Source organism: Erithacus rubecula (assembly GCF_903797595.1).
Source record: "Erithacus rubecula genome assembly, chromosome: 4".
Lineage (NCBI taxonomy): Eukaryota > Metazoa > Chordata > Aves > Passeriformes > Muscicapidae > Erithacus > Erithacus rubecula.
This window is the reverse complement of record NC_136686.1, coordinates 18,949,396-18,977,122: the sequence shown is the minus strand read 5'-3', so window position 1 is coordinate 18,977,122 and position 27,727 is coordinate 18,949,396. Positions and strand designations below refer to the sequence as shown.

At 35.1% G+C, this 27,727-nt stretch overlaps 1 protein-coding gene across 7 annotated transcripts in view; it reads left to right on the top strand.

Annotated features, from left to right (window-relative positions):
• Positions 1-27,442, top strand: part of LOC306801432 (zinc finger C3H1 domain-containing protein-like) — a 41,000-nt gene extending 13,558 nt beyond the window's left edge. For 6 of the 7 annotated variants that reach the window (XM_079304506.1, XM_079304505.1, XM_079304504.1 and 3 more), the window contains exons 8-35: positions 124-327; positions 975-1,139; positions 2,338-2,475; positions 2,868-2,986; positions 3,324-3,470; positions 4,375-4,549; positions 4,759-4,890; positions 5,575-6,123; positions 6,207-6,316; positions 7,573-7,704; positions 8,560-8,681; positions 9,221-9,322; positions 9,676-9,792; positions 10,697-10,880; positions 12,639-12,825; positions 13,251-13,442; positions 15,307-15,544; positions 16,611-16,716; positions 16,817-17,015; positions 17,887-17,981; positions 18,824-18,934; positions 21,163-21,267; positions 21,363-21,528; positions 22,204-22,304; positions 23,401-23,502; positions 24,096-24,135; positions 26,407-26,469; positions 26,595-27,442. In XM_079304506.1, the coding sequence (XP_079160632.1) occupies positions 124-327; positions 975-1,139; positions 2,338-2,475; positions 2,868-2,986; positions 3,324-3,470; positions 4,375-4,549; positions 4,759-4,890; positions 5,575-6,123; positions 6,207-6,316; positions 7,573-7,704; positions 8,560-8,681; positions 9,221-9,322; positions 9,676-9,792; positions 10,697-10,880; positions 12,639-12,825; positions 13,251-13,442; positions 15,307-15,544; positions 16,611-16,716; positions 16,817-17,015; positions 17,887-17,981; positions 18,824-18,934; positions 21,163-21,267; positions 21,363-21,528; positions 22,204-22,304; positions 23,401-23,502; positions 24,096-24,135; positions 26,407-26,469; positions 26,595-26,732 (4,239 nt within the window). In that variant the 3' untranslated portion in view covers positions 26,733-27,442. Of the gene's footprint in view, positions 1-123; positions 328-974; positions 1,140-2,337; positions 2,476-2,867; positions 2,987-3,323; positions 3,471-4,374; positions 4,550-4,758; positions 4,891-5,574; positions 6,124-6,206; positions 6,317-7,572; positions 7,705-8,559; positions 8,682-9,220; positions 9,323-9,675; positions 9,793-10,696; positions 10,881-12,638; positions 12,826-13,250; positions 13,443-15,306; positions 15,545-16,610; positions 16,717-16,816; positions 17,016-17,886; positions 17,982-18,823; positions 18,935-19,654; positions 19,733-21,162; positions 21,268-21,362; positions 21,529-22,203; positions 22,305-23,400; positions 23,503-24,095; positions 24,136-26,406; positions 26,470-26,594 lie in introns of those variants that run through there. The other variant, XM_079304509.1, reaches the window with a different exon arrangement.
• Positions 27,443-27,727: the final 285 nt, after the last annotated feature.

Genomic DNA, 27,727 nt, shown 5'->3' with positions numbered 1-27,727 from the left:
AAACTGACACAGTTTAGGTTACTTTTAACCCATGGAATAATCTAGGTCTCAGCCTCTGCTAGGTAATCATGAAAGACTAGTGATTTTCATATTTCAAATGTTTGTTTTACTTTTTTTTCTCAGCCTGTACCGTCTTTGAGCCATCTTTACATGGAGGGTATTCCTTGTGTTTCTCTTGAGCCACCTCCACCTCTTCCCCCTCTTCCCCCTGAAGAGCCTGAACAACCACCAAAACCTCCATTTGCTGATGAGGAAGAGGAGGAGGAGATGCTCTTAAGAGAAGAATTACTTAAGTCTCTAGCCAACAAGCGTGCTTTCAGAGCTGAGGTACTCTATTGTTTTTTGAATGTAAGCCTCTAGATGGCAGTCTTGACCAAAATTTCAATGCAACTGGTATAAGTGAGGCTTTTAGGGGTTTTATGCTGCATTTCTGGAGACTTAAAAAAAAAAAAATCAACAAGAGCCACTCTGGAATTGTAAATTGCACCTTTCCTGTTATTTATGAAGTAATTATGAAACTTCAAGGTATTGAAAATGGAGTAAGTCAAAGAAATGGGGTGTTTCTGCCAGAAAATGTCTATTACATTTAAACTTTTGGTTAGAGAGTAAGACAAGTAACTTTGTTTCAGCTTCTAGGAAAAGGAGTTGGAAAAGGTTAAGTTTTTTGTTGTTGTTGTTGTTTTGGGGGATTTTTTTGGGGTGAGAAGCTAAGCTTGATGTTTTGAAAGAATATATTGGTTTTGACCTTACTTAAATGGTCTTTTGCAGTTGACCTGTGAATAAGTGGCTGTTCCTGTGTGTGTTTTTGATATTACTGCAGAAATGCAACTTTTGTCTGATGCATTTCAATAGTCTGCCTAGATCACATTTTCAAGTTCCAAGATTTGTATGGAAGTCTCATTTATACTGATGCTTTTTGAAATAGCTATGTATGGTGTGTATTTTAAAGACCATGTTTTCATTCTCTTATTTAGGAAACATCAAGTAACAGTGGTCCACCTTCCCCTCCTGTTCCAGACAACTTGCAGCCTGTGCCAAGAAGCAATCTGTCTGCTGTCAGTATTAATACCGTGTCTCAGCCACGGGTGCAAAATACCAAGTTCATTAGAGCACCGAGGCTTCCACGAGCAGTGATCACAGTAAGGAAATACTGGTGCTTCCTCCTAATAAGACTGAGTTGAAACTGAGCTCAGTTTAAGTGAAGATCAGACTTAGACTTAGGTTTTCTAGCAATGCATCACAGAAGGGTGAAGCTTCAGTTAAGCATTTGAATTATTAAACACTTGGACAGTCCATATGTTCTTGTAGAAAGAATTTGACACTGAAGCAAGAATTTATAGCTGAAGAGAGCATCTATATACGCCAGCATACAATGAACTAAGAGGTCATAAATACAGGTCCATTATTTTCTTACCCAGACTAGCACAGACACCATTGCCAATACATTTTAAAAAGTGGTCTTTTCTTGATGGGGTTAATGTTTTAAAAGACACTTAGAGCTTTGACAAGATTCTATTCTGAGATAAAGGGTAATACATAGCTATATATTGTTTATACATATATATACATACATATATATATATGTATGTATAAACAATATAGTTGTCCAAATCTACAGTGAGAGATCAAAAGAGTGGTCCTGGAAATGTGGAATAAGTTGCTTTTTTCCCAAGCTCTAGCTCCAGTGCATTTGAGGTTAGTCTAGATTGTTTGCTTGTTTCTGCATTTTTCTTTGTGCTGGAATTGGCAGTCACCTGATCTTCAGTGAGCTTTTTAAATTTGTGTTCGCAAAAGGTGACTAGTCATGATTTCAGCTGTTCATTACATTCTGTTAGTGTTTTACATATTAGACTGCCTGAGAGCTTACTGTAAGAGCAGCTAAATACAACTGTGGGACAAGAGACATGGTGACTGTGTAGAAGAAAGATATGAGATAATTTTGATATGTCTACCACACCAATTCTAATGCAGTTTTGATTGGCTGTTACCTCTCAGTTACTTTAAAAAATTCCTTGCAAATGACAAATGATTATTTTAACTACATTTAAAGTAATTCATCAAGTGTAGGAGCTAGATGTTTGAGGTATTTGTGCTATGACCATGGACCAATAAATGGTCCAGATACTTGGGAGTAGGTTGAAAACGTGAAAGGTTGTAACCTTTCATGTTATGGTGTTGAGACTGTGTAATATTACACAGTCTTGTGGAGATGTACAACTGCTTATTTTTTTCTTACAATGTAGGACTAAAGGAGTTAACCTTTTTATCTCATAAGTATGTGCTCTGTTACACCTGTGTCTCCAGTTTTGTATTTTTACTTTTACATTCTCACTTCAGCTTCCAAAACACAAGTCTGTTGTGGTTACATTAAATGACTCAGATGACAGTGAGTCTGATGGAGAGCCCTCTAACTCAACTAGCAGTGTGTTTGGCGGACTAGAATCTATGATAAAAGAAGCAAGGAGAAATGTTGAGGTAAATGCTGTCAAAATTGTAATAATTTTAATGAATTTTCTTTATATACAGAGTTTAAATTTAGAATTTGGTCAAGAAATACTGAATTGCATCAGAAGGGGGTAAGAGTGAGTACATAACTCCTGTCTGGACAACTACATTATAATTTGGTTTGCACAAGATAATAAAATTTTTTTGTTTTGTTTTGAAGATAGAACTTGTAATATATTTTGTTTTGATTTTTATTTTTAATTAAAATTCAATGTGTTCTTAAGCAAAAAAGAAGTGGCTTGAAAGATCTTACTAACCTTGAAGAGGTTTAAGTTAGTGCTGAAATTCCTTTTGTAAATACTGTTTGATAGCTATATTTTAAATTAGTGTGATTGGTACTGACTTGAGTCTAATTGTAATAGGCATCAAAAATCAAAGCCCCTCCAAAATCAGAAAAAGAGAATGATCCAATGAGAACTCCAGAGGCTCTGCCAGAAGATAAGAAAATAGAATACAGACTTCTGAAAGAAGAGATTGCCAGGTAACCTTAGTTCAATTGTTAATGTAAAATGTGTTTTATTTGTAGCCCTTTACTAGTCTACTTTTGTAACTTGATGGAAGATCTGAGTTTAAAAAGCTTGCCATTACCTTCAGGCTTTTCCCCCCCATGCAGTGTTTTGGTAAGACAACGGAGAAGTCTAAAAAAAAAAAAAAAAATCATTGGATTTGAACTGACTTACGGTAACTGATGGCAGTTGTGGAAAGGACTTTTTCTTTTAACTTGAAATCTTGTTCTGCTATTTTTATTTGGGAGTATACTTTAAAATGTTGAATGTTGAAGGTACTAAGCATCTTTGTTTTTAATATTTCTGTTTCAGTCGTGAGAAACAGCGCTTAATCAAGTCTGATCCAGTGAAGAACAATTCATCCCCTGCAAATTCTGATGGTGAAGTTGATGGAATTGGGAGAATAGCAGTAGTGACCAAACAAGTTACAGAAGCAGAAGCAAAGCTGAAGAAAAACAGGTATGCATTTCGCTGTCAAAGTCCTTTTGCTTAACAGGATGAAAAGGGGAAATATTTTTAAATGTGTAGCATTTGAAAAAAAACTAATGACTTTTCCTGTTGTCTTGAATTATTCAGCCTTTTATTCTATTGCTGTACAAAAGGAACTGTGTTGTAGTGCCAGTGTGGTGTTTGATAACTTCTAAGTATGGTTTGTCATACTAAGTGTTTTCAGCTGTGTTTGTGTTCAGTGTCTAGAATATGATTTGTACCACCTAATTTAGCTTTTCTCTTGTGGCATCCGTGTTCTGTGTTCCTTACCTGAATTTCAACTTATGGTTGAAAGTATAAGTGCTTTGCATCATCATCTCGGCTTCTTTTTCCACTTGATTATTTCTGTATGGTCTTGTGAGCAAACTGGATTGTGGTCAGTCATCAGCTGAAGAGCAATTTTCCCTCCTGTCTTTATCCACAACCATCTACCTAAGTGCTTATCTTCCTTTGATGCATAGCTTTTTGTGACTTGTCTACTCTATTGTTGTGCCATAATATTATGGCTTGTAATCTGGTAGTGTGTATATGTGCCCCAAGATGGAACTAGGTTAACAGAAAGCAAGAATGTTTGTGTTTTGGTTGTCGTTATATTAAAAACTGTTTTAAGAATAGAGCATTTGCTTAACTTCCCCTGTCCTTGTAACCAGAAGGTTTCATCTGCATTATACTTACATACTGAACTGGGGCTGCTGAAAAGTGCTGTATATATTGACAGTATTTACTGTCTTATGAATGTTAGAACTATCTGGAGAGGCTTAATTTGTAGTCTTTTTATAAGTGAGGAGAGCTGTGTTCTTAACTGTGATTTTGGAGGAGCAGCTCTAAGCAGCTTACCTTTGTCAAAATTGTGTACATTCCTTTTCTATTTCAGAATGCTGTTGATGAAGGATGAGTCTGTCTTGAAAAACTTGCTACAACAACAGGCCAAGAAGAGAGAGAATGTTCGAATTGCTGAAAATAAAATTAACAAACTGGCTGAACAGCTACAAGCAACAGAGAAGATCTTGAATGCTAACAAGGCATTTCTCAAGAGGCTTCAGGAACATGTAATTGGCACTCTGAAATGTTTGTTTCCTAGAGCTGGAAATCTTGAAATGGGCTGCCTGAAAGCCATAGGCTTTCTTTAAATTATTTACTAATTCCCATTTAGTTATATTATATCTCATTAATTCCATGTAATTATATTTTATTATCTGGTCATATCTGTAAATTTGCATCCTGCTGTAGTATTTAGTTTTTATTTTTATTTTTTCAGATACATAAAGTTCAACAACGAGTTACAGTAAAAAAAGCTCTGGCATTAAAATATGGAGAAGAACTTGCTAGAGCAAAAGCAGTAGCAAGTAAGGAAATTGGGAAACGAAAGCTAGAGCAAGATCATCTTGGTGTAAGTCAGCATGCTTTTAAACCTAACTACTTGGAAAGGAGTATCCATTTTGATGAACAAAGTTCAAATGGAATTTCAGGATAACATTTCAGAAGTAATGTAGGGGGTATTCCTATTGATTATGTTCATTTTTGAGAATTCAAAAAAAAAAGGGCATTGATTTGAGGAAGCAAATTCTTCAAAACCTACATTTCTATGCTAGAAGAATGGTGTTCATAAGTAATAAGAGGAGCCATATGGTTGTGAAAGAAGAAAATACTTTATTGTCTGTAGGCATCAATGATTTTGTTAAACTATCTAGCGAAGTTGCTGCAGAGGGGATCTGATACTGTTTTGAAAAACAAAATATACCAAAACAAGGCTAAAATAGTTTTCTAAATTTTAGTGCTCCTACTCCCAGCATCATTGTGTGTACCTGTTTTATAGCTCAGCTTCTAATTGGGGCTGGAACTTCTGTTGAGGATCGCCATGATGTAGGGTAGTTTTTATTGCAAAACCTGCAAATCTGCCACTTGAATTGTGGCAGACTTTTGTTGTGTTTCTGCTGTTTGTTGAAATCTTTGGACAAGAGTTTAAAATATGTTTATAAACTTTGAATTAAATAGTTTTCCTATGTTTTTCCCTCCTATATTGATAGATCAGTAGGTGAGAAAATAGAAATAAAGAGAATTTTTTTCTTTTCAGCCAAGCAAAATGTTGAAATTGGATACCTCCCCTGCATCAAGTCCGAAAAAGCCTTCAGCAGAATTGATTGCACTAGAGAAAAAACGACTGCAGCAACTAGAGTATGAATATGCTCTAAAGATTCAGAAATTGAAGGAGGCCCGTGCACTTCAAACTAAGGAACAATCAAATACAACACCTCCTGTAGAAGAGGAATCTGAATTTACATTACCTCAGCCATCACTTCATGATCTCACACAGGACAAATTGACTTTGGACAGTGAAGAAAATTACTTTGATGATGAAGTTTCATCTAATTCAAACAGAGAACGAAGAAGGTCTTTCAGAGAATCTAATTCTTTTACTAAGCCGAATCTTAAGCACATGGACACTCCAAAACAAGATACTATAAACAAACTTTCTAAAAAGGCTTCAAAGGAGCCTGAGCTGTTCCTTGGGTTGAATATTGATGAACTGAAAAAACTTTACGCTAAAGCTGATAGCTTGAAAGAGCTACTTACAAAAAGTACTGCCTTTATTGTACCTAAGGAAGATATCTTGTGTGGTCAGGTAAATGTTTTACAACTAAATGTGAAGCTTCTCTTTAACAGGTGGTATCACAACTGCTGTATATCTGTTTGTGTGTTTCCTAGGAAATTTCAGTGGACATGGATGTTTTTACATCACAAAGTAAACAAGCTGAAGTGAAACCATTTCCGTTTGGACCATATCGTAGTCCTCTTCTACTATTTAAATCCTACAGGTATGAAGGCTGTTAGCAGCTCTTTGACTTAAGCTTATGTGTTCTTGTTCAAAGGTTCTTCAGTGCTCTTCCTTGATACTCAGGCACGTACAGAAAGACAAGTCCTAGTGAGAAACTTGACTATCCCTAACAATGTTGTCTGGTTTAGGGAATCTAATGATTTTATTCAGGCTTTTTTTCCTGCTATGCACATGGCTCTTGTTTTTGTGCAATATGCTGCTTTTACATTGTATTGCATGTTGTTTGATACAACTAAACTAAAAAAGTGGTTAAGTGTTTGAAAACAGGATTTTTATATCTAGTATGAAGCAGTGTAAATCCAAGAGGCATATTTCAATTACTCAGTCTTTCAGCTTGGCTAGGATTTACATTATCTGAGTCAAAATTGCCTCAATCGTCTATTTTTGGATTCCTCCCCAGTGGAAAGATGCATAATCACAGTGATTCATCTTGACTTGACAGTAACATCTGCAAGTGTAATCAATTTGGCACATCTGTCTTTGGACTAAAGAGAACTTTGTTCCTACAGACCAAATTTTAGAAAACAAGGGTCTGGAATTTAAACTGGAAAAGTTGTATCCTACCATGCGCTTCAGGATTTTTATTACTGTGATCTTAAGTAGTAGAAGATAGAGGATGCCATATTTGCAGGAATAATCATTTTTACTTGTGGGTTATGATATCAATTCCTGAAGGAGCTAGAAATACCAAAATTGATGTAATCAAGACTTCAGCTAAAGATTTAAAACAAGTGTTAAGTCTGCTAGAACTAAGACTGGTTTTGTTTGTTTATACATTCTAAGGCGGATACTTTTTTTTTCCCCCCCTCCACTGTTTCTTCAAGTCAATCTTTGACAGTTCTCTTTACACATATATTTGATATTGGTCTTAATGTTGACCTAGAGCATGAGATTTTCTATGAATTACTGGAATGCCCTTTCAGTAGTTTGCTTTCCATACTGGGTTTTTACTACACTTCCTGTTTTCATATTAATGAGGTTCTGCACCTAGAGGAGAAGAGAATGCTAGAGGAACACTTAATTAGTTTGAGAAGTATTCTTTGTTTCCTTCCTCTCACTCTTGTTTTTACCTTGTTCTTAGCTTGTAGGTTAATTATGCTTTTGGTTAGTAGCTTTGGTTAGGGCTTTGGAAATAATGAAATTTCATACAGACTGTGATTTTTCATTACTTTCTTTTAGAAAATTGATGTCCTGCCTTCTGTACTTTATGACAATAATTCACTGTTTTCATTTTAGGTTTAGTCCTTATTTTCGTACAAAGGAAAAGTTGTACCTCAGTTCAATAACATATAGCAATATGATTGAGCCAAAACAGTGTTTCTGCCGCTTTGATTTAACTGGCACGTGTAATGATGATGACTGTCAGTGGTAAGTTAGCCTGAAATAAGTATCATTTTCCTTTCTTTGAAAGATCTGGATATGTGATCCTATGCACAAGTTCTAGACAAGGTTATTTTTAATGATCTATTAAGATATTTTGTTGGAAAAAAATCCCCTTTCATCTAAGCTGTGAAGAAAGATGAGACTCTTTAGTTTTAAATTTAGAAAAATAGAATGGTCTGATAGAGAATGTTTCATGTTTTTCCAGTAATTCAAATGGAGCTGGTTACATATGACTTCAACTCATTGTAGAGCCTCACATAGTGGTTGATGCTGTGAAGCACACTTATATGAAAAATGTATAGCAAATAAATGATTAAGTGTAAAAACATAATATTTTAGTATAATTCTAGTTTCCTGGAGAAGTTCTGGGTAAGTTTGTTTCTTTGAAGGCTGGTGTTAAGTTGTATTAAAAAATAATTTGTTTACCAATGTTGTGCAGTTTATTTAAAAGTAGATACAAATTGGTTAGGAAAGAACTCAATATGGAATCCTAACTACTGGTGAAACAGGAGTGAACTTCATTCTGGATCAGCTTTTAGCTGTTGACATCAGCCCACTGTTTGACTCTTTAAGATACAAAGTGATTATCTAATTCTTATAATTACATTATTTGAACTGGAAAGTTTTAAATACTGTGGTGTAGATTTAAGTTTAGAAAAACCAGATATATTTAACCAAATTTCAAAGCAAAGAATAGCATTTCTGTGGGTGTGGGGTTTTTTTGTTTGTTTTGTTTTGTTTTGTTTTGTTTTCCTCACCCGAGCGTGTACTAAAACTTTCTTAATACTTTCTTAATATTTTGCTGCTATGATAAATGTATTAATTGCTTATTTGTTTTAGGCAACATATGAAGGATTGCACTCTTAGCCGTAAGCAGCTCTTTCAGGATATTCTGTCTTACAATTTAGAACTGATTGGCTGTTCAGAAAAAAACACTGATGAGGAAATCGGCGCTGCCACAGGTTATTATGAGTCTTTTGTTCTCTTTTTTTATCTAAAAATTAATTTTTGAAGGGAATGGGTTTCATTGAACGCTCTAGGTGCAAGTTCTTGGATGTGAAGCAGTATAGAACATACAGCTATATGAAGTTTATTTGGTTGCCCATTTCAATCCTTTGTAGTAGATATTTACCTTGCTGTCTTAAAGAAGACAGTTACTTATCTGAGGAACATTTCACTCAAAAAAAAAAAAAAAGTATTGCTGGGATTCAGGGTGTTGGGGAGCAGTGAGCATGCAATCTTTACCTCTCTCATTCCTCAGTTCTTTCTGTAACTATTGGATTGACCTGTTTCAGTGAAGCTGAAATTTTGTAACAATGCATTTGCCATATAAGCAAGTTGTCAAAGAGAACTTTGTTCTTTTTCATTTCTTTGTGCTAGTGTGTTAAATCACCATGCCTCTTAAAACTAAATTTACCATAGATTGTGTTAAATTGCTGTTAACTTACTGAACTGTTTTACTCTTAAGTGCTTACCTAAGCTGCCCATATTCTTGTTTCAGAAAAATATGTTGAAAAACTTTTCGGTATAAACAGAGACCGTATGTCAGTGGATCAGATGGCTGTTCTTCTGGCTAGCAATGTCAATGAGAGTAAAAGTCACAGTAAGTAACTTGGTAGATTTAATACCATATGCATAAACTTTTAAAAATTTCATAGGTTCCTTGATCATGTTGTAAACCAAGGATATATTTTATATCATTTATTTATCTCAGCATTATAAATTCTGATTATGGTGAAATAAAGTCAATGGCATTTAAGGCAATAATAATATAGTTCTGGGGTTCCATTTGTAGAATTTATTTATACACTTAAGCACAATAAATTTTAAATAAGTAGTATTAAAATAGATACACTTCTGTTGAATTCATAGAATCTTTTTATCTAAAATCGTTATTAGGAAGCGTATTTTACTCTTGAATACAGAAAAGTTAAATTTTTACTACTTTTTTTACAGCACCTCCACATACAACTTGGAAAGAGAAAAGGAAATGGAGACCAAAGTACTGGAGAAAACCTCTGTTAGATAGTAGCAGCAGTGAAGAGGAACAGTGTATTGGACCTATTAAATATGGTAATCTAGATGTGTGGCACTCTTTAAATGAATACTGGAGGAGAAAACCCACTAACCTCTTCATAACACTTGATTTTTGAAATGCTTCTTGAGAAAACCAGTGCTTTTAATAGTTTTCTTGACTTTATACTTCATGTATTCAAACTGTATTTTGCTTAAATTTTTGACTAAACGTTGACCTACATTTGTAATTATTTTAGATTTTTTCTCTAATGGGACTGGAAATTAGGGTGGAATTTCTCATTACTTATCCTTAAAAGGAACATAAGGAACTGTTTGCCTAGGATGTTTCAGGCTTGCCCATACACCATTAGGATTTAAAAAAAAGTTTTCCTTCAGTAGCCCTGCTTTTTCCTTTCCCCTCCCCCTGAACTTTAAATAGTAAAACATCCATGTTCAGTTACTTTAAATTGGTACAGTTAGTATTTGGTGTAAGGTCAGGAGTTAAAAAGAGCTGTGGTTAAGCAGCATTTGAGACTTGGAATCTGCTAGAGCATCAGTAACCTGACAGTGTTTCACTTGTGACTCGTACAAGTAGGAGCTTTAGGATTTGTTAGCAAATCTCTAAAAAGGATTTTTTGAGACTCAGAATTGAGATAATTTTTTTTTTTTGTCAAATGTGTCTAGTTCCTAATGCTGCCTCATGAACTGCCTTAGTTGGTATCTGTTGATCAAGGCAGCCTTTACTGCTAATTCTTTCATTCCTTCATGTTTGAAATATAAGCAGTTCATAATCAGCTCTCTAAGGCAATACAGTTTGAAGGGTGCTGAGATAATGCTATTTACTTCTGATCAATGGGTGTTCTTGAAATATATAAATACCACCTTTTGTGAGAGTTTCAGGTCACTACTGTTTTAAGAAGGAAATTTCTTTTTAAAAAAAAAATGTGTCTATTATTTACAGCCCATCCCACAGAACATAAAAAAAGAGTTCCAGTGTTTGATACTGTGGTGACTCCAGATGATGTCCGGTATTTCACAAGTGAGACTGATGACATTTCCAACTTGGAAGCAAGTGTCCAAGAAAACCCCTGTGATGTACAGCTTTGGATTAAACTTGCATATAAATATTTGAATCAAAATGAAGGGTATGTCTGCTGCATTTGAGACCTTGCTACATTTGCCCTTGCTGCTATGATCAAGTTTCCTATTTGATGTTAAAGAACTTTATTCAACAATGCCACAAATAATTCATTACTTAGAAGTAGAAGATTAAAAAATAGATTCTGTTTCCTACTGTATTTAGTATGGTATGAGTAATAAATTACACTAGTGGTTTATCTTTGGGAGATTCTGATTCAGAACGGAAATTGATGGAAAGTAGTGTGGGAGAAGTAATTGTTCATGTTTGAAAAGTGATCTGTGTAAGATTACAGTGAAATATTGTACTTCCAGTAGTAAAAGTAGACCAATTAACTCAAGTCATTCTTTTCTACAGAGTGAATGATTGGAATAATGTTTGAAATGACTTTCATCAAGCAAACTTTCTTATAAGTACAGTTCTACTAATTGGTTTTATCCCCGTGGAAATCATCCAATTGAGCATTTGGTTTCTTATTTTATGATTTTTTTAAAACTTTGGTTTCCTATGTTTCTCTAGCTTATTTTCCTTAAAATTATGCTACAGGGTACTGTGTTTCTATTGGCAGTCAGATAATTTCAAGGGGAATTCTGTCATCATAGTTTCATCCATTATAATGATTGATTTCAATTTTAATAGTGAGGTACTGCTGAGCAACTGTAGCAGGAAGTAAGGGGAATGGAGAGGAGCAGCTCTTCTTTAAAAGCCTTGTTTAAACTGTGCATAATAGAAAATATAGGGAAAAATGAATTTAACTGTATCAGTAAGTGCCTGAACAATAGAAGGGGTAAAACGCCAGTAATCCAAGTATTTCCAGCAGGTGGCAGCATGAGAAGAGCATGCCTTCTAAATATAAGTGTACTTGGGAAACAATGAAGAAAAGAAGGGAGAAAACCTAGTGGAAGATAGGCATTCTTTTCTTAAAACAGCCTCCTCTCCCATTCCCCCTTCCTCACTACTCTGAAGAAATTTGACTGCTGTAGTAGGTTAAAGTAGTGGGCTTGGAAAAGCCTCAGACTTATGCATGGTTAACTGTGTTAGGTTATTTTTGAGACTGGTGTATTTCTTCTCATAAATGTCCATGCAAAATAATTTCTAAAGATGTTTTCAGAATAAATGGGACCTCAGAAGCATTCTGTGGTTTCATGGAAGATCTGTTTATGAATTAAAGCTGGGCTCTGTGATTTGCAGTATAGTCAGTTATTTCAGCTACTCTTATATTACTTGGTGGGTATCATCTCATGACTTATTTCAAAAAAGAAAATGTCTTTTTTATTTTTTTTTTTTTTAGTGTCTTAAAGACAGAACCTGTATGATATGCTGAAATAAAAGCTTATATTTAATGTCTGTAGAAAAGAAATTAAATATTTAACAAAAATATAACTCACTTTACTACACCTTTAAAATATCTACTTAACTTCTTAAATCTGAATGATGTAAATGCCTGTATATCCTTGCAGCTTGAGAACTTTACTTACACATCAATCTTACCTATTTGCATTTAATTTGGACTCTTTTGTTTGAATTGACAATCTTCATGGAAAACTTATTTCTGTGCACTAAATTGTACCTGATAGCCTCCGAAAGTTGAAAACTTGCTAAAGCTTTGAAACCTTGATAGTAAAGGACAACGTGTCAAAAAAGATGGCATACTGTGTATGACTTCCATTCCATTTAAAAGCATCTATTTTCTTATTTGATACTGTGTAAGTCATAATACCAACACAGTCAAGGTGATGGTTTTTTCCAATATTTATTTTTACAGCTCATCATCTGAGTGTTTAGATTCTACTTTAAATGTTTTGGCTCGAGCCCTTGAGAACAATAAAGAAAATCCTGAAATTTGGTGTCATTACCTCAGACTTTTCTCAAAAAGAGGAACAAAGGAGGAGATACAGGAAATGTGTGAAACAGCAGTGGAATATGCTCCTTCTTATCAAATCTGGTGGACAGTAAGTAAAAATTTCAAAGTATATATGTTCCTGTAAATGTGTGTTTTCTATTGTATCAAGTCAGCATGTGTGACAGGGAAAGTGTCAAATGAAAAGCACTGTAGCTTTTTGAAAACTCAAAAGTTAAAAATGAAGCTATTCAAGTTCTTGCTGGTTATTTGTAGAAATCATCAGTTTTCCTCAGCTAGTAAAAGTTATTTAAAATCAGTATGTTACATTGATTGCAAAATTTGGGTGTTCTTGTGCATACTAAAAGTGGTATCTTTTGAGGTTTAATGTTAAAATTTCATGTGATTTGGAGGGAAACACAATTCATAAGATAGCAAAAGACATTATTTGAAGTTTGTGATCTGCGTGATTTTTAAACTCTAACCTAGAAGCTTTACTTGTATTGTGATTGTTGCTACTATGATTTATTTCTCTAGTTTCTGAATTTGGAGAATTCCTTTGATGGAAAAGACTATGTATGTGGAAGGATGCTACAGTTCTTAATGGAAGTGACAAGAGGAGGAGAAAACCCAAATCTTGTGTCCTTTCAGCTGCTGGAGACTCTCCTTTACAGGGTTCATTTAAGCCTATTTACAGGAAGACATCAGAATGCTCTTGTTCTGCTGCAGGTAACTTCCAAGTTACACCCTAGGAGTGTTTTCATAGCTTCACCTTCTTAATGCACGTGACTGGTAGTTTGAACTTTAGTGGAACTGTGCCTTCCTCTAGGAGAATTTCTTCAACAAATAGAGGCCTCTGCTTTGAGCTATCATGCCATTTGAAAAGCTGAATATATCTTTGGGGTTTTGTTGCCTACCTTTTTTGTTCGTGTGGCTATTGGCTTAGACTACTGTGTCTCAAAATAATTCCCAGGGAGAATTTGTTTTTTGGTTTCTAGTAACCCATTGATCAGGTTTTTGCAGTGAAAGGTCTGTGAGTATTGCCTCAGGTTTCAAAATTAACTACCGAAATTAACAAACTAGTAGTTCTTGGGAATGAACATAGTGATTATCTAACAGTATTGCCCTGCTCTCAAATATGGATACTGTTAAATTAGATTTTATTGCTTCTATCAACTCTGAAGTCATTGAGTTATCTCAGGCCAGAACTATGACTGTAGATATAATTTAGGTGACTGTTAACTGTTGCATGGATGATAAAAGTGTTGGCTGAGGGTGAGAAATGGACATCACCCTCTCCTGAAGTGGGAGCTCTGTCCTTTTAGTTGCAGGTTGTTTCATTCCTGCCAGCAGGTGCCACCTGTTGCTTGCTGCAGCCTGGCTTTTTTCTGGCTCCAGCTGGTATGGGAAAGCACAATGCTGTGCTGGCTTTCCCCAGATGTACTGAGAAATGTAACTGAATGAATAAAAAGAGCAGGGAGAGTAAAGTGTTTGTGTCAAATCAGTATGAAAATCCAGTGAGAGAATCCAGGAAGAATAACACTGGTTACCTTACATTTCTTCGAAGAGGCATCACAAAGCCAAACTTTTTACTTTTGCAAATTAATCTGAAATGTGCAGTTCAAAAGAAGGGCTTGGCAAAAGAGTATTTAATCGTATTTCAGAGAAAATAATTTCGAAGTAATTGCTACTTCAGAGTAAATAGCAGTATGTATTGGAAAATTTGAAAGTAATTTTTTGAAAGTATTTTGTGGAGTGAATAAGTGAAATGCTTTTGAAACACCAGTTTTCACTAATTTTGGGACTTGTGTCCTGCTGAATTTTGCCTAAATTTGCAAGTATATTTATTCTGTTGAAAAATGCTTTCTTTGATTGTACTGTGTTTGTCCAGAAAGATGTTGGCACATTGCATCATGAGGTTCTGCAGTGTTTTAGAAGGAATTTGTGTTTAGACTTTATTTAATTGCCTGCTCTAATTATTTTATTTGGGATCTGCTAGTTTAACTGGACTGTTCTTTGTATAAGACTAGTAGAAAATTTTGAAATAATATCCTTGTTCTCAGTAAGTTTTCCAAAACATTTTTTAAAACATGTTTAGAGATGATGGCCCTTTCAGTAGATCTGAATAGGTCTGACTTAGTAGTTTTATGACAAGAATTTAATAAACAAAAACACCAAGCCAAACAAACAAAACCTAGTAGGATATATAGTAAGGTGAATCCAGGTTGTAGATGAGTTGTGTCTAGCTCCTGTATTACTTCTGTGGAACTGGAAGTAATAGGAGAATAAAGCAGGAAAATGGAACGAACACATGTTGGGAGATGTATGTTTTCAAAGTATCTTTCTCTTCAGTTTTTGCAATAATGAATCTGGAGTTTTTCTGAACTTTTTACTAGAAACTGTGCATAATTTGAATAGTGATGTATTCACATAAGCTGAATATGATCCTGATTTGTATGAAGAATTAGTTCTTGTTTTGTCTCTGGAAAAATGTTGAGAATATTAGAATTTACTCTTCCTGTTTTCTTTTCCTGTTCTTAAATCTTAAAAGCTTTGTGGTTGAAGTGTAATGTATTTCTTTTAACATTTACAGAATGCTTTAAAGTCAGCAAATGAAAAGATAATATCAGAGCACCTTACTGCAAGTGACCGTTGCTTGGCTTGGCTGGCTTACATACATCTAATTGAATTTGGTGTTCTCCCAGTGAAGTTCTATGATCCAGCTAATGTCAGTCCTTCAAGGATTGTGCATAAAGAGCCGTTTTTAATACCATGGCAGACAGTTCAAGATGTGAAGACTGATCCTGATACACTTTTAGCTATGTTTGAAGGTAAGGTTAAGGTGGTAAATACTTAATACATTTTTCACATATTGTAATTCAAGAAGTATTATTCAACTTCGGAATTTCAAGGCAGTGCTGATGATTATGGTAAGCCATTGAATTAATCCAGTGATTATTGCATTTTGATTTTAACAGAGTAGTGAGGAAAATCCACGTTCTTGGGTGCTTAACACTGAGTTTTTCATCTGTGGTTTCAATCCACAGCTTTATCTTGGTAGAATATGATAGTTCAGAGAAGACCAGTGGCTTGTGATTGTATGACATTTCTTTGGCTTATGCAAACATAAAGCCAAGCTTCAGTTGTCAGTCTTTCTTATCCTTTCTCCTCTCAGTAGGATTTTTTGTTGGAAAGTTGCTTTCCTGGAATATTAGTGTATGTTCTTAAAAGTGGCAGAACAATGCATGTGTTTATCTTAATTCACAGTTTAAGTAAATTGAATCAATTTTTTTAAATGGAAAATCAAGATATTAGAAGAAATTGAGGTTTTAGCTTATGATGGTGCTGCCAGAGGTAGACTTCATAGTAGCTGACAAATACTTTTATGTAGTATTTATAAATGTCAGTGTTTAGTGGTCAGCCAGTGGCAGTATTGAGTTGCCAAACAGTGTGAGTGAAGGCAGTCTAGCTATGGTAGTGGGGTGTTCCTTGTTGGATGACTTTTTATTACACTGAGCAGGAAAATAATAATCTGTATCAGCTTTTTGCCTCAGTAGCTTTCAGCAGCTATGCTTAAAATCCTGGAATATGATTTTACATCTAGTGATATTCTTTTGTCTGTAACATTGCTTTAATGTTTCATTGGTAGGTTGTTTCCTATTTTTAAAACAAGTAAGAGATGAAACAAAGATTTGTCTTTGTACTGTGGTGATAAGTAAAGCGAGCTTTTCCGAAGATGATCAGCTATTTCTAATAATTTGCATAAACAGCACTCTCAGAAATACCTTTTCACACTTGTATTTTCCATATGTTCAAGGAGACATTTTATTGTGCTAAGGCTTCACATAACTTTGACACTGAGGTGTGAAGGATTCATTTTTTATTTTTGTTTTGAAGATGCAGTCAAAACATGTACTGATGAAAGCCTTCAGGCTGACAAAAGAATAGCCATCTGCTTTCCTCTCTACAGAAACATGATAGCTTTGCTGAAACTTCTTGAAAGGTAAGTTGTTTCAAGACATTCTTTTCTGGAGTACTCTACTATTTTTTCCTTTTTTTTTTTTTTTTTTTTCTTTTAAACTTAACTTTTACTTTTCTTTAAGGTGGGAGTCTGCTGCAGAACTTTGTAGATCTTTATTGGAGCTTTGCCCTAACAACTGTCAACTCTTGGAGAGTTTGGCCACCTTGTATTTGCAAATGGAGCAGAGTGAAAATGCCCACAATGTGTGGATTGGAGCTTTTGAGAAGAATCCTCAGAATGCAGAAATTTTTTATCGATTGTGTAAATTCCTTGTTTCACAGGTAATATTCTACTTCAAAACTTACTTGCTGCTCTGCTAACTCTACAAAGTTTGGGGTTAGTGTGTTGTTTAAACATCTTATCAAATTGATTCAACTTCATGATATTTTTATAATGTCTAGTACTCCTTCCTATAAATAGTAAAAGTATAATTGGTAAGACAATGATATGATAAAAGATAATCTTAGCAGTTGAATAAAATCATAGATTTATAATTTGGGTTGTTCTAATTCTGTGTTAAATAATATCCTGAAGCAAGAATAACAGAAAGTAAAAGTACACCCTGTAATATTTTTTTACTTTCTTTCTACTGCTGACTGCCCCATTTAAACTTCATTTGTGAGAGAATGAAGACAATGGAGCATTGCAGAGATAGACACACCACTTTTTATTTATTTTGCTTGAATTAGTTTTACCATTGATTCCTTGAGAGGCTGACTTAGAACAGAGGCTAGACAGTGTTAAAGGAATAAAGTAAGCCCAGCCATGGCTCCACCCCAGATGGATCCCCCAGTCACGAGTTTTCCCACTTTTATAAGTTTTGGTCCATTTACATATTGGGCTTAATTGTCCAATTACAGCTTCAGGTTATGAAGTCCCATCCTCCCAGATTGCTCTCCTCCTCAGTTTGCTGTTGTTTACACTTTTTGGGCAGGAAGCTGCAATGGTGTCCTTGGTTCTCAGGCTGGAAAAGGATTGTTTTGTCTAACTAAACTGTGAAGAGAACTTGCTAACACTTTATTTGGAGTTATATACTAATGCAGCACAAAATCTGGAAAATATGAAAGCTGAAACTTAAGGCATCACCATATTCAGTCTGATATTTGATTTTAATTTCTTTCATTTAAAAAAAAAACCCAAACAACAAAACAGGAAAAGTCAAGCAGTATTCTTCCACTCTTACAAGATTTCGTGGCAGCTTTCTTTGAGAATACTTGCCAACAGCATGGTCCCATGGATCTCTTAAGGTATGTTTAGAATAATTTTTTAATTTAAATTTTGGCAATATTGGCATTTTCTTTAATTGCATGATAGCCCAAAACTTATAAGGTGTAAGGCTTACACTTGTTTTTTCATAGACTGCAATTTATTTATAAAGTCATGAGCATCTAAAAATAAAGCAGCAAGCAAGTTGAATGTGTGAATTTTGGTGATGCAAATCAATCATATATATGCCAAATTTGGTTTTGTTTATTTTTTCCCCCTAAAGCTAGGAACCTGAAATGGCATATCTAAAATACACTGTTTAAGGACTTGGAAAAGACCTCGATCAAAAGGTCCAGGATGCTATTAATTAAATTATTGTTGATGAAAAGATACAGTTTTCATATACAGCCTGATTATTTTCCTCTTGAATTTTAACACCTAGTTGAAAGACACAAGTTTTAAAATCTCCAAATTTCCCTATGGTCAATACAGATGCCTCTGAAGGTCTTCTAAGCAAAAACCTTGCATGCTAAAGCTCATTCAGATGAGCTGTTGTAATGTTTTTATCTCTAAGTTAAGTGTTAGATTTTATTCTTGCTTACATTTGTTTACATACTTGATGTATTTTATGAAGGAAGAAGGGAGTCTGTCATAAAAGGCAATATTTAACTTTGTACATAATGACAGCAAATGCCTTCTATATTAATTATTTCTATGTTTCTATGTAATACTTTCTGCACAGATTTTTGTCTGGGTAAACTGAAATCTAGGAAAAGTGTGTTAGTATTTTTTGTGCTGGACTTTGTAATTGAACGTTACACCTACATGGGATTCTTCCATGTAGGCTATTCTTGTTTACTACTACTGCTTTTTTCTCTTGTAGATATCTCTTGAATTTTCCAATGCCAATTGAATTTACATCACCTCTCTATAAAGAACATCTTACTGATGATGTTGTTAACCAGCAAATCCCATATCTGTGGCAGATCTACTGGTGAGATTTTCCCAGGAATTTCTGAGAATCAATTATTGTGTCTGAGTCAATTGCATTTACAAAAGCAGAGTATTCATTACTTACCTAAGGATGTATCACTTTGGATTCTCTGAACGAATGCTTGGCCAGCCCTTAGAGAACCTACTGGCCTGCTGCACAATGGAGATAATTTAATGAAACTGAGTTGCATGTCAAATTAAAATTTCCACTTGAGAAATCTTTCAGAAATTCTGACCTATGGGAGAGGTAATAGGTGTGTTCACCTCAAAACTATTTTTTTGTTCGTTTTGCTTCTATTTTAAGTAGCTGCTAGTAGTGGTGTTGTTCTTTCTCTTGGCTTTCAGTTTTCTTCCTTTTATTTTGCAATAGTTTTACTTTACAAAAGTTTCCATTCTGTTTAGTTCTGATCTCCCCAGCTCCTTGTCTCATTGTTTCAACTGTTCATGGAAAAGCTCCACAGCAAGAGGTTGTAAAGGAAGATGTCTTTGTCATGTGTGCACAATCTTTTTTCTTTTTTTTTTTTTTTTTCTCTATTTCTCTCATAATTCCTCTTGATAGGACCAGTAGAATGAATTTCTGGACACCACATTATTAACTGCCTGTAACTTAGACTGGCTACTTAACTGTGGTTCCTGAGGTGCTGGCTTAGGCTGTTTAACAAATTTACCATTTCATGGTCTGGGTTTGTCAGTCTTCACAAGTAGCTATTTGGCTTTTCAGATAAGTAAAAGGGCAAGAATGATACTGCTTCACATACTGAGTGAGGACTCCTCAGAACTTCAACACTGTTGCTTATTGTTTTTAATTGGTGGACAACTTACAGGTAAAATGTATGGTTTTCAAGAAAATTTGACCTAAACCTTATATAAAGTTTATCTTCATAGATTTGTTTTTGGTGGGGCTTTTTTGGGTTTTTTTTTTTTGTATTGTCTATTATTACCAACTTAAATACTTCAAATTTTTTTTTTTAACAAAATGCCTCTTGACAAGCTAAGTTTTGGGTTTGGCACTTACACAGTAGAAGTATTGTTATTAAGACACTTGAGGTCACTATTTAGTCATAAGGCACTCTGGCTTAAGCTCAGATTCTCCTGTATTTTAGCACCTGCTTCTAAGAGGGAAAGTAAGTGTTCTTGAAATAAGTTACTAAATTACTTTCAGGGCTAATCATTGAGCGATTTTTCTGTTTGAGTTTTGCTGCAGTAAATGTCTCAGTACCTGTGTATCTCTATTTCCTTTCTTCAGCTATGGAGTACAAAAAATCATTAAAGTTCACTTTTACCAGCTGAAAATAGAATCAGCAAAGCCTTAAAGGTCTTGTAACAGTGATCTTGAAAAGATCATTTGTGTGTGCATGCATGCATGTATTTGCACACAAATGTATACACACACTATTTTTGAAAGAGTAGCAAATAGGTGATTTAGAATTCCTGGGGAAAGCAGGAGTAGAATCCATCACTGGTTATGTGACTTTAGTCAGGAGAATTCGGTAGCAAGGTCAGCCCTGTCATGCTTTATGTATTTCTGTATACTCCTTTATGAGGTTGTTAGATTCCTCCCATTACTTACTGAAAGTCTTACCTTTTCTTGTTACATTCCACTTTGAAATATGGAGTTTTCATTGTGTCTTGGTCTAAGAATGTGTCTGCTCCTGTCTTTGATGAGGTCTGTGTGTTCGACTAACTGTATGTTTGTGAAGCTATTAAACAAAAGGGGTGGTGGGTTGACCCTCTGTCAGGGTTTTTTTTTCTCTCTGACACAATCAGTATTTCTACATCAGATCCTGGTAATACTTGTTTCAAAATACTAACTTTGTTGCCAGAGACTGATACTATTTCTCAAGTGGCTTTAATTGGACTTCAAAATGTATTGTTCTAGAGCTTTCCAAATCGAAATCCAAGACTTGTCTCCATTCTGTAGCAAGTAGAGCATTCCTATTAGAAGGATTAGTAAAGAATACAAGAGTAGAAGATAGTTTGTAATATTTAATTTATTTTTAAGGTCTGCATTTTAAACTTCATGGTTGTTTTATTATTCCTTGTTACCTGCTTTTGAGACTTACCCATTCCAATAAAATGAGTAATAAATTAGTCCGTGATGCAGTTAAATTGAAAATAGTGTTTTTTTTATTTGATCTGAGAATGGGAAATTCTTAACTGTGTCTTACCCTGAATGTCTAATTACATGAATTGTTTGACATACAACAGTTACTCTTTTTATGTAAACAGTTTGTGCCAGTCTCTTCACGCGAGTGTTGGTGAAGCACTGGATGCTTATGAAGCAGCTCTGGGAGCAGTGATGCAGCAGGAAACTGTTCAGAATATTTGGTTGGAGTAAGTTCTTAAAGGAATAAAGTTAATTAATCTCAACTATTACGTGAATGCTACCAGAACCATCTTTCTTCTTTTCTTTTTTTTTTTTCTTCCAGTTACCTTGTTTTTCTCAATAGCAAAGTTGTTGAATCCACCAACAAAGTTCAAGAATTCAAGCTTTTTACTGATCTAGTGAATAGATGTCTGGTGACAGTCCCCACACGATACCCAATTCCATTTAGTACTGCTGATTATTGGACCAATTATGAGTTTCATAATAAGGTAAAAATGTGTCTGTGGACAGTTTCAGTTAAAGATTCTGATGACCAGTTAGCAGGTTATCTGTAATATATTTGTTCAAGTACAGCACCAGTATATGAGCACTGAGAGCTAGAAAAAGAAGGAAGTGTCTGAGTGTAATAGTGTTTTGTGCAGAAGAGTGTCTAGCAGTGACCTTTCCAAATAAAGTTCTTGTAATGCAAAGAAAAACTTGATGGCATGGTAATGAAAAATTGTTTTTTTTTCTAGAGAAAAGGGAAAATAGGTAAGGGAAGGAAGATATGGTTACACAAGAGATGTCTGCAGAGCTGTACTACTGGCAGATGGAAACAGATTTAATCACAGAAATTATAATGGTTGAGAAACAGAAGAAAAAAGTAGGAGGAAAAAGTTGAGCACTTTTACAGACAGAATCAAGCTTATAGAAATCTTGGATTCCATTTTGCTAACAAGGAGTTCATTTATCTTTATGCACTAAATGCAGAAAGGACTAAAATAGGTGGTGGTAGCAACTTGGCACTAACTGCATATTATGCAAATTGATTTCTTTTCCCTTGAGGGATAAGGTTTCAAGGTGGCAACTCATTTTAGTCATAGTGTTCATAGTTTGTCATATCATTATTCTCAGCAAAGTAGTAGCTATAAGGTGGATTAATGTTTATAATTAATATTCTACAGGTAATTCTTTTTTATTTGAGCTGCATTCCAAAATCTCAGCATTCCAAAACCTTGGAACGGTTTTGTTCTACCATGCCTACTAATCCTGGACTTGCACTGAGGTATGTAAAAATACTTGTAATTAAGGCAGGCAGTTAACAAAGCTATTGTTTTTTGTGCAAGATATGCATGATTTGCTTTCTGCTACAGAAGTAAAACTATTCCTCTATTACTGCATGTTGCATGGCATATTGTGCCTTCTGATGTCATCTCCATCTTAGATTTGTTGGTGTTCTGTTCTAACTACAGGCAGGTTATAATTATACAGAAATTAGCTCTACATTGTACGTGATGACTACAAATGGTCAAAATTTCAAGTGGGTAGAGAAACATCAGATATGTATTAAAATCTTGTTGTTACTTGATGATCTATTACAAGTATAATTTCAGAACAGTTGAAAATGAATATACCAGTCTCTAACAGTGCTAGATTAAGGCTTGACATTTACAGTGATAAATCATAATTTAAAGGAAATCTGATGGGAAACAACCAGTTAATGTAAGCATTGCACTGACTCTTACTTGAACAGTATTTCAGAATGTGCTTTTCCAGGATTAGAGTCCATGTTTTACTGTGTTCAGGTGCACTGAATGCTTGAATATTTGAGCAATATTGAAAAGTCCCAAAACACCGTTTGTCATCAACAGTCACCCCAAAGAACTCAAAGCAAGGCTCATGTGTGGTTGTAGGCATGGGGAGAGTGAGACACACCTGCCTTTGACACTTGAAATTGAATGGCTTAATTTTAAACCAAGTTTCGATTCTGTCCAGATGGAATTTGCAGCTCCCTTAGACAATGTTGATACTGCATGAAATCGGTGCAAATTGACTGAGCAGTATCCCTAGCCCATTACTATAAAACTAATTTCTCTGTTCAGATGTGCAGTAACCTTGTGCACGCTAAAAGTGAATCCACTTGTAATATGCCAAGATCATGTTTTCTCTCTGATTTAACACTCCTTAGTTATTCTCTGAAAGTGTATCTTAACTGGTTTTGTTCTGAGAGCATGATCAATACTGTATATGTTGGCTTGGGCATTTTCCTACTTTAACTCTTGACTCAGATTTAGGTTTACTTTGTGTAATGTGTTTCTATCTTGGATAGCTTGTTCCAAGTGATTAGAGCAGTGTTCCTTTCTCATGGATACCTTTTACAGACTGCTTCTGCGATACTGGGAGGAGAGCAATGTTCAGATTCTGAAACTACAAGCCAAGATGTTTACATATAATATCCCAACATGCCTGGCCATCTGGAAAATGTAATGCAACAGTCATACATCTGTTTTCATAGCTATTGCTTTTGTTTGTAAGGTTTACTTCACAAAGGTAAATCTGAAATGTCCTTCCAATTGGGCTTGCACTGGAAGCTTCTTTCATTAGCTTATTATTTAGAAAGTAACTGTTCATTACAGCAGACAGAGATACTGTCACCTCTTTAAAATGAGAAATGAAATTTCCCTCTTGGGGAAACTTAAGTGAATGGATATTATGCAGATAAATATGAATGATGTATTTACAAGTTGCCTTTTTAAATTCAACTATTGACTTCTGTCTCCCCCTCTCTACCCCTCCCCTTTATATATCACAATAGCAGTATTCTCCATTATCCAGTGATGCTGAACTGATCTTTTTCTTCAGTGTTTGTTCATAATGGGGAACCACTGAAATGTCTTGCTCATGTAAGGTTGTTTTTAAAAAATGGCTATTTTTATCTTTTCACAATGGATTAACCTCATTGGAAGTTAGTTTCTTCTCAAGGAATTAGTCATTCCATTCCACAGTCAGTATTCTGCCATTAATGGCATTTAAAATAATTCAAGAATAAATGTTTTTATATATTTCTTTTCCTCAGAGCCATTGCTGCCGAATGCTTTCTAATGGGACAAAGAGAAGTAAGTTACCACAGTGTACTAAAATGAATAATTATGAAATTCTATAAAACTTCTCATAACTTGCCTTTATCCAAAGCAGTGGTAATCTTGTAGATACAAGATTTCTAATTAGTTGAAATACTTTTGTTTATAAACACCAAAACATCTGCTTCAGGTATGAGAAATGTTTTTGACAATTGAGGTAGAAGGCTCGTGCTGGAAGATGCTGGTGACTGTCTTTAGAAGTGGACAAGAGAGCTGGAGAGAACTTAGAAGAGCATGTCATACTAGGACAAGAGGGAATAGCTTCAAATTGAGAGCAGGTTTAGATTGGGTATTAGGAAAAACAACTTTACTGTGAGGTGATGAGAGACAAATAGATTGCCCAGAGAAGTTGTAGATTGCTTTTAGGGATGAGGTCTCTAGGCCAGACTGGGTGGGATTTTGAGCAACCTAGTCTAATTTAGTGGAAGATGTCTCTGCCCCTGACAGGGGTTTTGTTATCTAGATGATCTGTAAGGTCCCTTCCAACCCAGACTATTACTTGATTCTGTGAAGTAGTTGGAAGGATGGGTCTGCCAAACTAGTGTACGGAGTTTCCATAGTTTCTGACGACACAAAATACCCCAGTTGCTTTTTTCCAATAATAATAGGTTTACTTATTAGTACTTAGGGTAGGGAAATATCACTCTGTGTACAAACACAGAGAAGGTTTTTTGGCACAGCAACTCTGTCACTTTTCAAACAGAATGATCTTCCTGGTATTGTTGCTGTAACCTTCAAAATACTCTTCCACCTGTGGAAAGATGCCGTGTATTTGAGGGTGGGGGCTATCAGGAGGTCCTGGATTTGTGACTCATCACTTGCTTGTGGTATTTGAGCTACTTCTCTGCTGTGTCTGGTTTTCTGTTATCTTGCAGTGACTTACTGTTAGCATCCTTCTTTTTTGTCAGTGGTCTTTGTTCTGAATCAGTATTAAAGCTCTAGCTGATCTATAAAGGGTAGCATGCCTGTTGTCAGACTCACATATGAAATGTTTTCTTTCCTTTTTTTGTGGTCTCCTAGAATGTTTAAAAAGAACATCCCCTAAGTAGAATTACTTGGTTTGTTAGATCAAATAGCTCAAAGTCAGGAGATATCAAAGGCTGGATTGCCTATTTAACCTTAATTCTGTCTCTGTGTTGATGGTTTGGTGTAATCTGTAATTAGTCACAGATCCCTGCTTCAGTCATTGTATTAGATGGACTACATCTTAGGACACTGCCTACAGTAAGGCTGGTGACTGAAAAGAACTGTTTGGCTCGAGAAGTATATGTCAAATGCATAAAAAGTAGGCCCTTAAAGAAAATCAACCAATTAAAATGAAGGCATATGTGAAACATTGTAGCTGGATTACACCCAGAAGAAATCTTGTGGTTTTCTTCTGCAACCACCTCACTAGTTATATGGTATGTGGTAAAATCACTTAAGTAGTCACACACAGTGCAGTTGGGCTTTTGTGAGGGTTTTGGTCGGGGATGTAGTGAGCACTTAAAACTGTTTACACAAATCAGTGATTGTTCCAGATAACTGGGTTTTCTAGTAAACAAGTAGGATATGGGTTTAAAGTTGAATTGTGATTCAGATTCTGGATTTCCTGTTCCTGGAGAACCTGTCATTTATTTCCTTCAGAGTCATGTGAAGGTTTGTTAAAAGAATATGAAAATGGGTACAAGTATTTAAAATGCCACCAAATACCTCCCTAGTGATTCTGATTGAAGTTGGGACTTAAGATACCAGTAGTTGAAGGACACTTGAGTAAGTACTAGTATTAAATATTTTGGTCCTTTATTATGAACCATAAAATAATAAAACCATTTTTTTTTTTGAGAGTGGCAAAGACTTATATTGATGGTTAAAGCATAGATAGATGCTGAAGGAAAAAAACCCATGAAACAGTTATTTTCATTGCAGGATTGTGATGATATGCAATAAACAAGACTTGAGACTACATATTGAGTGGTGAAAGAAATACTCAGTAAGCTGCTTCATTCCCTGAATGTGTTCCATCCTGTGCAATGAATGAGGCAAGAATCTTGTGAAGAAAAATAGCAGGTCCTCATGTAACTAATCATGTTCATACAAGGGTCAGAATTAAGGTCAGACATAAACTTGCCTTTGCTTTTAGTACCAATTTAATGCTTGACTTCAAAACTATTTTCAAAATTATTGCAAGAGATTTTTGTGCTTCAAATAATTCATTTTGAATGCATGAAATTCTGCTGATGCTTAATACTTGCCTTTATTTTACAGGTCCATCATTTATATCAGAGAGCCCTTCAGAAGTTACCTCTATGTGCAACACTATGGAAAGATGTAATGTTTTCTCCTTATGATTAAGTTTGAGGTTTCATATAAATTCTCTGCATATCCCATATCCATAGATGTGGTGATGCTCAGGCTCTGGCTAAATCTTATATCTGCTTCCCCATCTCTTTCAGCAACTCTTGTTTGAAGCATCAGGAGGAGGTAAAACTGATAACCTGAGAAAACTAGTTTCCAAGTGCCAAGAGGTTGGAGTCAGCCTAGATGAGCTTTTAAATTTAAACACTTACAGAACAGAAAACAAGAATCACTGAACGCTGGGTATGGTCAGCCATAAGTCCTATAAAATGCCAAAATCAGTTGAATGGTTCTTCAGGCTGATCCATGCCCTAAGATCTAAGTAAGGCAGATGAGTATTGCTGAGCATATCAAGTCTCCAGTCTGCTTTCCGTGAACCTGGAAACAATTAACATGACCTTCTTCTGGAAACATGAACTCCCTGTCTGGCCTTGCTTCTGGGCCCTGCCAGATTCTCATAACGTCATCTACGTAAGTATAGTTAATCAAAATGACAGACTTTATTTTTTTATGTTTTCTTTTTATTTACTGTTTTCTTTGTTTTGCTGTTCCTGATTCACTTGACACTCTCGCTGATGCCTGAGAGATCTGTGTTTGGGATTAATTTACTGGGCTGTGTTTACAGTAAAAAGCAACTAGTCCATTTTGGGTTTTTCCTTTTTTAAACCTTTTTTGAGACTTTTTCATTACAGGATTTAAAACAAAAGCAGCCGCTCTTAAGGAAAGTGTAACTGCCGTGGCCACAAGTATGCTTCTTGCACTTGAAGGCTCTAAGAGGGTTGCTTACTGCCCTTTTCTGCATTGGACTCATGGCAGAGACTATTAAACTTGAAGATTAAAGAAACTTTTGCAAATGCCAGTGCATCAGAACCTAAGAGTGGTCAATTATGTGCAATTTTTTGTAAAGAAATTTTAATTTATAATAAAGTTTAACAGTTTAAAGAAAGATATGTATCTCTTTTGTTTTAGTACTACTTTGCGCTATTACAGGTGTTTTTATAGAGATATTTACAATACAAGCTGACCTTTAAAAAAGAATCTGTTGTCTTTTTGTTATTTTGATCAAGAGATAACACCAATGTGGTTGAGCTGCCTGTTGTGGTTATAGAATAACTGTGCCCTTGGGGTCTTTCCCATCCCCTTGCCTCAGGTACACAGTTGCTTGTGTAATACTATTCCTATCAATAATACCATTTCAGTAAAGGAAAATGCATCCTTTTTGCCCTAAATG